Genomic DNA, 12,982 nt, shown 5'->3' on the forward strand with positions numbered 1-12,982 from the left:
TTGCATGTAAAAGAAAAATGGGTTTGTTTTATTTGTTTTTTTTTTTTCTAAAATTTACTTTTGTATTTTTAATTGGTGAAGCTAGTAACCTTGTTGACTTAGACAGTTGCAGAAGATTGCTAGTGGCCTTGTATTATTGTATCTAGTACTAACACTTACTTGTTCCCTAACCTGAGATTCTAGCAAATATCCTAATCATACTAAGCATACTTCTTAAAATACTTTCTACTGTATGTAATTCATGTAATCCTTCACTTAATATCACAATCCAATAAACAATTGTATGATGTTAAGTTCTATTATTATTGTTGTTATTGTTTTGTTTTTAATTGAAACAGAATACTTATTGCTTTCTCCTGATTAGTGATTAATTGGGCTGATACAAGGGTTACTTCATCATTATGTTTCTACAATTAAATAAAAAAAATTTGCATGCTCATTGATTTCAATTCCTTAAATTATATAGAAGAGAGTAATTTGATACTTTTGTAGAATATGTCAATATGATTCACTAGATTAAGCTAAGGGTTGTTATTGTTTTTTTTTTCTTTTATATTTTTTCTTCTTCATTGATAAATAGTACTTTTTGTGCCCTCATATTTATTTCGTAGCTTTTGATTAACTGAATTTATGTTTACTTTGAACTTGTAGCTGGGGAGTCAAAACCCAATGCAGGTGTAGAGAATCATAATGGACCCTCAATTGGTTCATGTAGTATTGATAATGCCATAGGTGATATACAAATTTCTGATGAATACCAGACAAATCATAATGAAGAAACAATCTCACATCCATATGATTTCATTCCAGAAGGACCCAAGGAAGTGAAACCAATAGTTGGTATGTTGTTCATTTTTTAAAATGGTGTGTATAATTTCTACAATGAATATGCTAGATGGTGTGGATTTAGTATACGAAAAGGTTCAACGCGGAATAGTATGAAAACAGGTGAAACAATTATGTGAAGTTTTATATGTTTTAAGGAAGGGTATCGACATCGCAAGCATATAGAAGCAACAGATCATCAAAAGAGACCAAGAGCCATGACAAGATGTGATTGCAAGGCAAAGATTGTAGTTCACAAGAATGGATCAGATAAATGGAAAGTTAAGACATTTGTGGAAGCACATAGTCACAATTTAATGAGTCCAAGAAAGGTTCATTGTTTACGATCACATCGACATTTTACAGATTCCCATAAGGTTGTTATGGATAACATGAGAAAAGCAGGTATTGGCACAGCTAAAGTGTTAAATTTTTTTACAAATGAAGCTGGAGGACCTGAGAAAATGGGTTTTATTGATGAAGATGCAAGAAATGCTCTAAAAATTCAAAGGCGTAACAAACATGGCAAAAGTGCTCAAGAGTTGCTTCTTTACTTTCAAAATAAACACAGGAATGATGATAATTTTACTTATGCAATTTTGATTGACAATGAATGTAGATTGTCATCTTGTTTTTGGACAGATAATATTTCAAAAATAGACTATGAAGCTTTTGATGACGTTGTATGTTTTGACACAACATACAAGACAAATGAATTTAATATGCCTTTTGGTCCATTTGTCGAAGTCAACCACCATAAGCAATCTACTTTATTTGGTGCCGGGCTTCTGTTTGGTGAAACCATTGAAGATTTCAAATGGTTATTTCAATCATGGTTACAAGCTATGGGTGGGAAGCTTCCAAAGGCCATAATCACAGATCAGGATCCAGCAATTGCTGCTGCAATTGCAAGTGTATTTCCGAATACCGAGCACAGGTTGTGCATGTGGCACATTATTCAAAAGCTTTCAAAGAAGTTAAGGTAAAGTAATTAATGAGAACCTATCATTGAACACTGATTGGAGAAATTGTGTATATATGTGCGATGAGGAAGCCGAATTTGATGCATTATGGTCGAAAATGATTATAGATTATAACCTTGAAGAAAATAAATGGCTATAAGATTTGTACACGATACGTAAAATGTAGATTCCAGCTTATGTCAAGAAAACGTTTTATGTAGGGATGTCAACGATACAACGGAGTGAAGGTATGAATGCCTTCTTTGATTATTTTGTAAGTCATAAGTCAATGTTATTAGAATTTGCAGAAGGATATGATCGCGCTTTACAAAAACGTCGGCATAATGAGTTGAAATCGGATTATGACACTTATATACCATACCTGTAGCAATAACCTCGATCGATATTGAAACAGAGATGGCAAAAATTTATACAAGAGAAGTATTTTATGACTTTTAAGTAGAGGTGAAGGAAAGTGCTTTACTTGTTAATAAGTTGGTAGTAAGGGAAGGACCATTAAGTAAATATAATATATTCGACTATAGAAGGAATGATAAAATGTATACACTTATTTGGAACCATGATGAACGGTTCGATTCTCGTACTTGTCAGAGCGTCGAATTTCATGGGATTGTTTGCAGGCATTTATTAGTTGTGATCAAGGAAGAATCCATCATAAAAATGCCTTCTCATTATATACTTAAAAGGTGGACATGCAATATGAAAGAAAAAAAATAAAAGTGACTCAACTCCTCTGTCTTCAAACATTGATGAGTCAACCATCTTGGGGCGCAATAAAATATCTCGTATGATGAACTATTTAATAAATGAAGGAACGAGTCCAGAAATAATGGAACCTGTATTATCAGCTTTAGAAGATTTGGTTGCAAATGTTCGTCAAAAATGTGGAGTCGAAGAAGAAACCAGTATTGACAAGAATGTTGAGGGTGGTGAAAGCAATCTATTATTCAATGCACATTCTAAGAACTCTTACGTAGTACTTGATCCGATGGTTGTTAGTACTAAAGGCCGAACAAGTAGAAGATTTAAATCTGGCAGGGAGGAGAATAGTAAGTTATGTCGTGGGTGTAACAAGTGGGTTATTGGGCATGATAAACGAAATTGTCCTATATATAACCAACTTGATAATGCATCTGAAGAAGCCATGTATATATATTTTTCTTGTATTTTTATTTGATTTCTTACATACATTGCATTATTTTAAACTAGATTCATTATCTTCGCAGTTATGGCACTAACATTGAAAGAGGAAAGGGAAAAGCTGTTGGTAGGCCAAGAGGAAAAAATATAGTGTAGGGTCATAGTAGGATGTTAAATCAAGGTAATTAAAAAATAACTATCAAGACATTTATTAATGAATGCTTAATATATACTTTCAATTTTCATGTACTTATATAATCTCACATGATTAGATTGATCGGTACCAAAGGCATGATGTCTTAAATGTCTACAAGCTTACGCCATCGGCTACATGTATGAATTCTAACCCTTTTATTAAAATAAAACTTAAATATATGTTCTTTTCCTTTTGATGCCTACATTTTTTGGTTCTTTTCCTTTTCATGCATATAGTTAAGTTTCAATGGATGTATAACTGAAATTTTTTCCGGTTGTTCTGTATGCAGGAATAACTTGAAATTGTTTACTAAGAAGATACCTATTATAGATCACGGAGTTGTTGAAGCATCCACTACTCTTAATGTCAACTATGTGGATTGATTTCATTTTCATGGCAATAATGTGCATTTTTTTTTTCAATTTTCATATTCTTATTATAAAATATTTGCATGCATGTTTCAAGGACAGTGAAACATTCAACTGTTGTTGATCGGTGTTTTAAGGTCATTGAAATTTTGAATAACATTTTGTTTTTTCTAATAACATACATAGAAGTAAATAAGTGAGAAATATTAATTGACTTGGTATGATTGCAAGATTTTGTGCTTCATTGATATTAATAACATTTTCTTTCATTGATATTAATTCTGTAAATAAGTGATATTAATTCATTGATATTGCAAATAAGTGATATTGTAAATAAGTGATATTGCAAGATTTTCATTGATAGAAGTAAATAAGTGAGAAATAACATTTTCTTTCATTGATATTAATTCTGTAAGCTCCATCTTTCATTGATATGAATGGTGTGGATGATGGTGGTGGTGGTGGTGATGTATGGGAAACCTCTCATGGGGTTGTAAGATGCAGCTGGTAGCATTGAAAAGGTCTAGTGGAGCAGGCTGCCCTGCAAGGCTTGTGGGAGATTTTTGAAGGGGTGAGAAAGCTTCATAAGCAGATGGGAAGGTTGGTTACTGCTGTGGTTTTCTTTGAGAGGGAAGATTCCCAATCAATCTAATTTGAAATGTTTCTGAGTTTCAGTTTGATGATAGCATTTATAAGTTTTGATCAGGTAACAAGTTACTGAAATTGATTTTCTCATTCATCTCTTTAATCAAATTAAGCTTAGTAGAAGAAAGTTTCTATTGGCCTAACATGCGCAGAGACGTCTCCAAGCATGTGGAGAGGTGCACAAAATACTAGTCTGTATACACTCAGATTTCAAGGAGTGGAGAGCTTCTCATTGTGCAGGTTGGCCAGTTTGCAAATTGCCTGATTGAGGCTAGAAATGAATTGCAGCATAAGTACATGCCCATCATCTCATTCAATGTGCTGACTTGCTCATGGGTTGCATTTTTTTCTCTTTTTTTTTAAAAAAAAAAACCAATTTCAAGTACTTTTTGTTTTTGTGCAGATCTGAGATCATTCAACGCAAGTTTACAATAACAAAGGCACTGCTATTCGAGGTTGATAGGTCATCGTTCGACCACCTTTTTCAACAGGCTTGGGACATGTCTATTTTGCCTGACAACATGAGGCAATTTCTGCTTCTAATACACACATTTCTTGATAGCCTCTAATATTGGTGTTTTGATATCTGCAGATATACAAGCTATAAGTAGAACAGAAGAGACTAGAGGAGGATACAACTGTATACAATCAACTGCAGGAGCCGCTGAAGCTCTCACCGGCATATAAGAAGGTACTATATGGTCCTCAACCAAGTACATGGATGGTATCCTCCAGTTTGCAGTTTGTGTGAATGGAACTGTGCTTTAGCGATCCAGACCATTGATACTATGGACCCCCACTTTTGAAGCACATATCTCGAAAACCATTCAGATTAGAAGACCCTTCCTAACCCAGTTGGATAATGAGGTTGTATGATGAACATATGGGAATATGATTAAATGAAATGATCGATGTTTGGCTTATCTTGAAATGAAAGTCCTTTAACAAGGCTATTACTTTAGATAATTTTTATTTTATTTACATAACAAAAAAAAAAGCTGATTCGAAATTCACACAAATGATGATTGCTTAGGTGATGTTCTTATCATGTATTACAACAAATTGGCCAAAACTGGGAGGGAAATACATCCTATACAAATGCTTTCTCTACATTACAACACACTTATCTTTAGTTTTGGATTCCAGATTCGATGAAGAGCTATTGTTGCTCCTTAGCCCCTGCAAGAAACAAACATCTCTTGTAAAAACAACACATTTGTGGTTACATTGCAGTGAAGTTACATTCAATATGGGTGAGAGAAAGGATTCTTGCAGAATAATTCTACAACAGGCCTGAGATGGCTCCACGCAAGTAAGCGACAAGAATAACACACAGCCTGTAGCCCAAAGCAAAGCATGCATGTTACAACTCATGGTCATGCTAACATAACAAAGAATTTCTTTCATAGTAGCTTTGTATTGCAGTAGTAAGCATAGCAAAGTAAGATAACAATGTTCATTCCAGGCTTCTTTGTTTTAAAAAAAATAAATAAATTTATAAATCCTTCACATAATAAAGGATGCATGTATGATTTCATGGTTGCAGATTATATGGCTGAAGATCTATCATTGTAGATGAAACAACCAAGTAACAGTACATCTTTTAACATGGAAGCTTTAAAAAAAAATTAATGAAAGGAAAAACAAAAGCAAAGAGAGAGCATAAAAAAAAGAGGGAGAAAACTTGACAGCCATCTCTACAAACCACTCAAGGAATAAGCATATCCAACCACCACTTGAACCTTGCCTTAAGAAACACCTTCTTGAAAACTGCTTATTTACAAAATGTTCTATTGTAGTGGCCCACTATGTTCAACTTGTCCCGTTTTGGGATTTGATTCCTGATCACATGGATCTCATTTTTGGCCAAAGTAAAATATCATTTTTCTAGGAATATGTATAGTTTAGAAATTTAAAGTGGTGGCCCCCAGCATATCATGTACGTGGGGCCCACCACGGATGCCCAAAGGTGCCCTAAAAATATGAAATTAAAAATACAATTTATGCAATAGATTGTATTAACTTACACTAACAGAGAAAGTGGAACAAGCTACGGATAAAGGTCATAGCATATTTGTAGCAATTGGTATCGTATCCATAGGTCTTAAAGATATGGCTACGACTGAATCATAAGGTTTAAATCCATAGCTATATTTTCCATAACTCAAAAGACATATAGCTACGGATTATATTTATATTTAATCGTAGCAATAGGCTGAAGTTAGTAACAACTGCGGTTTCCAAATACAAAGCTACGGTTAATAGCTGTAGCTATGGCCTATATTTTTTTGAAGAAAGAAAAGAAATTGTAATAATGGTATTCCTTACCATTATAGTACATGCCCTGATAGAAATTATAATAATGTCTCTCGTATACTAATAGTAACCAATTTCACTAAGAGATGAATGATATAGTTTTAGAAAAAGACACTAAGTTACCTGAAACCAAGGCTTTGACGTAAGAGAAGCTGCCAGAAGTAGCTTCTGGTGGTGTTATCAATGGAGCTAGAAAATTTAGTCCATTGCAATTGTGAATTTGTTTTGGTTTTGCATCATAGAGATAACTTTTTCTTTCTCATGGCTCCTATGTAACTTGCTTCTGTTACATTTCTGACATCAACAACTAGATCCAATTTCAAGAAGTATGCTTAGCATGATTAGGATATTTGCTAGAATCTCAGGTTAGGGAACAAGTAAGTGTTAGCACTAGATACAATAATACAAGGCCACTAGCAATCTTCTGCCACCGTCCAAGTTAACAAGGTTACTGGCTTCACCAATTAAAAATACAAAAGTAAATTTTACAAAAAAAAAAAAAAAAACAGATAAAAGATGGAAGTAAGAACCCCCTACATACATGTTGTCATTCAAAACATAAGACTAGTGGAAATATGAGAGAGAGAGAGAGAGAGAGAGATGCCACTGACATTAAGAAATTTCCACATATGAAAATTTCCCTGATTCAAAATTTTGGAATTAGGGAAGCTTCAGTTTCAAAATGTTGGCATGTATAATCGGGCCTGTAGATATGCTGGGCCTAAGCCAAGCAACTACAAAATTTTGAACACGTTCAGTCCAATGGTGTTGGGCCAGTGGTCTGATCCCAATCGGGTGTGAACAGAGTCCTAATATGCTAGACAGTACAAGTGGAGGTCATAGTTTGGTATATAGACCATTGATCTCATGGGCCCCACCAAAGATCAACGACATCCAAAAATTCTTCATGATTGTAAATTGATGGTTATGAGAAAAAATGCAACCACTCCACATTCAGCAAAAAAGAAAAAAAGAAAAAAAAAGGATTGGAAGGTTAGAATTTCTAATCTGTGTGATATTTTAGAACATGATCCATCCATGGTAGCACCCATCAGGTCAACAGTCTGGATCCCTCACCCCTGAACCATGGGTCCACTTGTACAAACATATCCTTGGCTCAAGGATAAAATGATTACTCCAAAACAACAGATTTTACCAAGAGAGCTGTCTTAAATGAAAACTGTTGCATACCATTACTTGACACATCATGCGTCGCTTTCTTGTAAGAGAGAAGTAATTTATCTTTTAATAAATCTTTAAAACTTCTATTCATTGGCAATCTTCAATTTATTGGTCTTAACAGTATCTGCATGCTTCTTTTGTTTTATGCTTTTGTTTCTCTAGTATCATAAGTTGGGGTTGAACTTGGAACCTAATGGCTGATACATCAGCTTCACAATAGAAGCTAGAACAAAGACCCTAAAAAATCTTAAAGCCTATTTGATAAGACAAAAAAGAAAAGAAAAGAAATGGAAAATGAAGAACTTATCCCATGGTGGGAAATTTCACTATATGTTTGATTAGCAAACAAAATAATGGATTTTAATATTTACTAAATAACAATAATGGATTCCACATATCAACCACTATCCTTTTCCATATTCAAATTCTCATGAACAAGATATAAGATAACCATTGTCTCACAAATATAGGATTTCCGCCTGCTATGTAAACAAAACCACCAATTCTGGTATTATACGGTCGACCTTACCAATTCTGGCCTTCAAGAAGTTTTCAATGATGGGAGTTTCATTTTAACAATGGAGAAAAGGGTAAAAGTTAAATGGCTAGGATCTTCCAATTCTGAATATTTTTTGACATTTTCCATCCACAAATTGATGGCTTGGATAAACCAACTATGGGTCCCGCATGTACTAACTTGGTGCAAAATTTCAGCTGTCCTCCATAGATTATATTTAAAAATCTTAATAACCAACAATCATGAATCATGATCTCTAATACATAATTTTGATTAACTAAATGAGGTTGACTAATTTTTAATTAGCACCTAAAGCAGGCCTTAAAATGTAACTGTAGATTTTGCCTAGGTGATATAACATCGAACACTTCTTAAGATGTTAAAAATCAATGAATTTCACAAAATAACCTGAGTTACCTATCCCTCTCAAAAATCACTTCAATCAGATAACTTGACCAGACATGAAGATAGGGCCCACATTTGATTTTCCAACCTCTAAAAAACAACCTCAATCCAATATCCGAAAACCCATTTGTTTCATCCGCGTTCAAATACAACGCCCCACCAGCAAACCCATTTGTATATGTTTTTGTTTCTAAAAGAACAACAAAAACAAAAGCAAAGATAGATAAAAATAATAATAATAATAATAAATAAATAAATAAAAACTCATGATGATGATGTGTTATCCAGATGCAATTGCTCATGATGTAAAATAGAAACCATACAAAAAAAAAACAGAGGCCTTACCTGACTGCGTGGTGGTAAGGAATGAGAGAGAGAGAGAGAGAGAGAGAGAGAGAGAGAGAGGTGGAGGTGGCTGAACAGGGGTGTGGCTGGTGGTCGGGGTTGAGGGGAGAGAGGGCTACTGGACCAAATCCAGGGAGAGAAAAAGAGAGAGAAGGTTGCACAGCCAGGGCTTCAAAGGGGTAAAAAAGCCCTATTTACATGGTCATGTACATATTCGACCACAATGAAACCGGTTTCACCGGTTTCTCTCTTTCATTAGGTGTTAAAGCAACAACCGTTGGATGCAACCGCCTCCATCTGATGGCCAGCAATTTGACAGTGCTCGACCTTACGGAATGTCATGGTAAGGTCGAGCGTATAGAATCTTTTCCCTATATATATATATATATATATTGTTAAAACATGGAACCTCATTTACAAAATGTCACCACCAATAGTGTACTTTTGTGCCTTAGTTAGGATTGTCGATGACTTGGGTTGTCCCACCATCGGACCTTTTTGTTTTTAACACATGCCTCACATGGGCACTCGAATTTAGGACTTACTGTTTAAACGCAGTGTGTTTATCACTAAGCCATGAATTAAGACTTCTACCATACTTTAGTGAAACATCCAAGCTTGTGGGGCCTAGCAAGATGTATATCTAAAATTCACTCCATTCTTGAGGTTCTATTTGGAGAAAAATACTGAGATCACAAGGAATGGTGGGGATGTGACGTCAATTGTAGGTTTGTGTATGGGGCCACATATCTTTCAACAAACCACTTAATTAGGTGTAATTCACATGGATCAAGTGAAAATACAAAAATCAGCCTATCTAAATATTAGGTTGGCTGCACAATAGGAACTTGGGGGTTTTATGAGTAGTTTATACATTGTTCTAATTAGTGTGGCCGATCCAAGTCTTTATGGCTTATCTTTTGCATGTACAGTTCAAGCAATGTTTTCCACCTAATTGACGAAGTGGATTTACATATAAAACATGGTGGACCCCAATGAGCTTAGGTGTTTCATGACAGTAATATAGGCATGGTAGTAAGGGTGGCAATGGATCAAGTAATCCCATGACCCAACGAGCCTTACTCGACTTTGGCTGGGCTTGGACCTATTAGCTTGGCCCGTGGGCGGGACTTAAGATCATGTCATTTTGGCCTAATATGACTTTTTATATACATGTATGTATCTGTGAATGCCCTCTCTAGCACGAATGCAAGGGCACGACCCTCACCTTTGGCTAGACTCTCCGGTGTTCTAGTGGTACCTATCAGGTTTGAATTATGTGTGGGGTTGGCTCTGATGCAAATGTATTCTTTAATTGACTTAGAATCGCTATTAGTCAAAATACAGCTTCAGAATCTACAATCGACTAAAACTCTTAAAATCTCCTAGAAGACGAGAAATCCTAAGATTCCTTTAACTTGAATGACTCTTGTACTTGGTAGGCACCATAGATTTCAAATAAAGGCCTCAATTATGGAAAAGAAAGGGGTTATGCAATCTTTTTTCTTATGCATTGAATGATCTATACTTGACTTTATATGTTGGGTTATAGGACTCTAGTGGGTGAAATAAAGAAAATATAAAAATCAATGAAAGAGTATAACAAAGATATGTATAAAAGTTGTTAATGTTCTTGAAATGCGTGGAGTGGAGTAAAGTTTGATTTGAGGTGTGAGAAGAAAATGGGGAAACCAGATACCCTTTTTTCGTCAAAAGGGATGGTCAGATGTCCCAAATTCTAACTCTATATATTAATTTTAGTATCTTTTTCGACTTTGAATGATCATTTTTTGTCAAAAGGGATAGTCGGATGTCCTGAATTCTAACCCTATATATTGACTTCAGTATCTTTTTTGGCTTTGAATGATTTTCATGCTAGTTAGGTAGGGTGATAGCACAATTAAGCTTTTCTTGAAATGACAGAGGATTGAGATAAGTGACAACGTACCAAGGCTTTGTCTAAACTCAAGAATTGGCTCCAGAGAAATCTTCTAGTAACAACCTTCTTGGTGCCTTTTCCTATCGTGCCCGTTGTCCACTTGCCTCACCAATAGCTATGGTCCTAAAATAAGCTGAAAAGGCCTAATAATGGCCTTCGTGGGCCGTTTTTAGGCTCAATCTCTTTTACTTTACCGGTGAGTTGTAGGGTGTAAATAGTGCTACTTTTTAAAAGTTGGCCATGAAGGGCTCCTTTTTCAAAACACAAGTTTTTACAAATTTGATGCCTTTTGAGGTGTTCTGGAGTTGTGGTGCTCCCTCCAGTCTTGTCATCTGCCAACTCCCACTTTAGCCCATCGAATCTGGTAGTTATTTTCAAAACATTTCGAGAATCATGCAGCTGGATTTTCATTGGATGTTAATATCGTTGGAGGCAGGGAAATGTGCTCCGTTTGGTTAGTGGTTTACTGTTATTAATAGGCAAGCAATTGAGATTGAACCAAGTGGGCTGTAATCCCATCAATTTGTGCTGTTATGGGAAAAATGCACTGACCAATAAGAAAAGGTCAAGTCGAAACTTTGTGCACTTCCCCAGGTCGGACAACAACAAATATGACTATAGGTTTGACCTCTGAACCCAGACTAAGGAGTGAGGTCGATCTCAGTCTCTCATCAGCAGGTCGAAAGACCCACTGATCTACCCGATGCCAAAAGAAACTCGAACACTACTCAAGGTCAGGTCAGTATAACCCTAGTTTGACACAACCCTAAGTCGACATAATCCTTCTTTTACTAGTTCCGAGCTGATCTCGACGACGTCTACTCGAGACCCCAGCAGAGGATCTAGAAAAAGCGGCCGCAACATGAATTTGCCCAAGATCTTAACCAAAGATCTCAGAAGATCCTCTTGATACACACGGGATCTAAATCCCACTACAACGCGTCCCTTCTAAACAGGGAGATCCCCTCTACGCCACTGCCTCTTCTCACCTATAAATAGGATGTTGATAAATAATACAGAAAAAATGTTTTCTGTAAAATAGGTAAACTGAAAAATTAGAAATCAGGACAGGTTGAAGCACGTATGAGAACGCTGTCCTTAAAGTGTTATTTGCGCCTACTCAAATAGATTGAGTATGCTAAAAAGGTTTTAGGCAAATTGCCTCTAGGATACGATGAGCCTGGTGTGCATCTGCATTTAGAAAATACGAGGATCCACTAATAGAACTACAAATGTTTGGAAGAAATAATAAAAGGAAAAATCCCAAAATAAGAGAAGAAGAAAGATGTTTTAGACCACTGCACTGGTCTATTCTTTAGCTAATGGTTCAGATGAACCGTTCTAGACCACAACGCTGGTCTGTTCCTCAAGCAATGGTTCAGATGAACCTTACTGTCTTGCTGGAATATCTTGTTTGTAAGAAAGGATTTTCGTATGAGTATGTGTAACACCCCATACTTTTCAGTACTCGGGTGTTACCGTGCAACCTAACATAGTATAAGTACCGACCTAGCTTATGTTAACATTCACCTCTAATCTAGCCTAAGTGTGACCATTGTGAGTAATCTCACTCACAGATCAAGTTTCTATCCAACCGTTAATTTTAATAAATTGATAATTGAATGTTAAGACCCATGTAGCGTGTCCCACTTACAAAAATAAAATGATCGAATCCTTCTAATTAAAGCCCTATAGGGACCGAGTGAATGAATAAATGGGTTGATCAGAGTGTGACCCACGAAAATGATCTAAAGAAAAATAATAACAATGATAATGATTATATAAATATAAATCTAAATGCAAATAAGTAATTTATCACTAAAATAAACATATAAAACATCTCTGAAAGAGATAATCATGGGATTTAAATATAAATAATTGATGATCGAATATATAATAATAAATATAATAATAAAAATGACATTTAAAACATTATAAAAATGATATATAATATTATAAATGTATGTTAGGCCATCTGATCCATAATCTATCCATTGATTTCTAGTTAAAGTGGTCCCTTGGACCCTTTTTTATCGTTGATGTTCAATTTCGAGATGATACGACCATTAGACTAGTAGAAATCCACAATTAGAGCTGAAACTTTAAAAGTATGGCCCACTT

The 12,982-nt window shown here is 35.3% G+C and overlaps 1 protein-coding gene and 1 long non-coding RNA gene across 2 annotated transcripts; both read left to right on the forward strand.

Moving 5' to 3' along the window:
- The first annotated feature begins 1,043 nt into the window (after positions 1–1,043).
- On the forward strand, positions 1,044–1,811 carry LOC131225919 (protein FAR1-RELATED SEQUENCE 5-like). Its single transcript, XM_058221533.1, has one exon. The coding sequence runs from the start codon at positions 1,044–1,046 to the stop codon at positions 1,809–1,811; it is 768 nt and encodes a 255-aa protein (XP_058077516.1).
- Positions 1,812–2,627: 816 nt separating this feature from the next.
- Positions 2,628–3,737, forward strand: LOC131237198 (uncharacterized). The gene is made up of 3 exons (XR_009167105.1): positions 2,628–3,129; positions 3,221–3,281; positions 3,434–3,737. It is a non-coding gene; the product is annotated as an uncharacterized LOC131237198 (long non-coding RNA).
- Positions 3,738–12,982: the final 9,245 nt, after the last annotated feature.

This window comes from Magnolia sinica, chromosome 2 (genome assembly GCF_029962835.1).
Source record: "Magnolia sinica isolate HGM2019 chromosome 2, MsV1, whole genome shotgun sequence".
Lineage (NCBI taxonomy): Eukaryota > Viridiplantae > Streptophyta > Magnoliopsida > Magnoliales > Magnoliaceae > Magnolia > Magnolia sinica.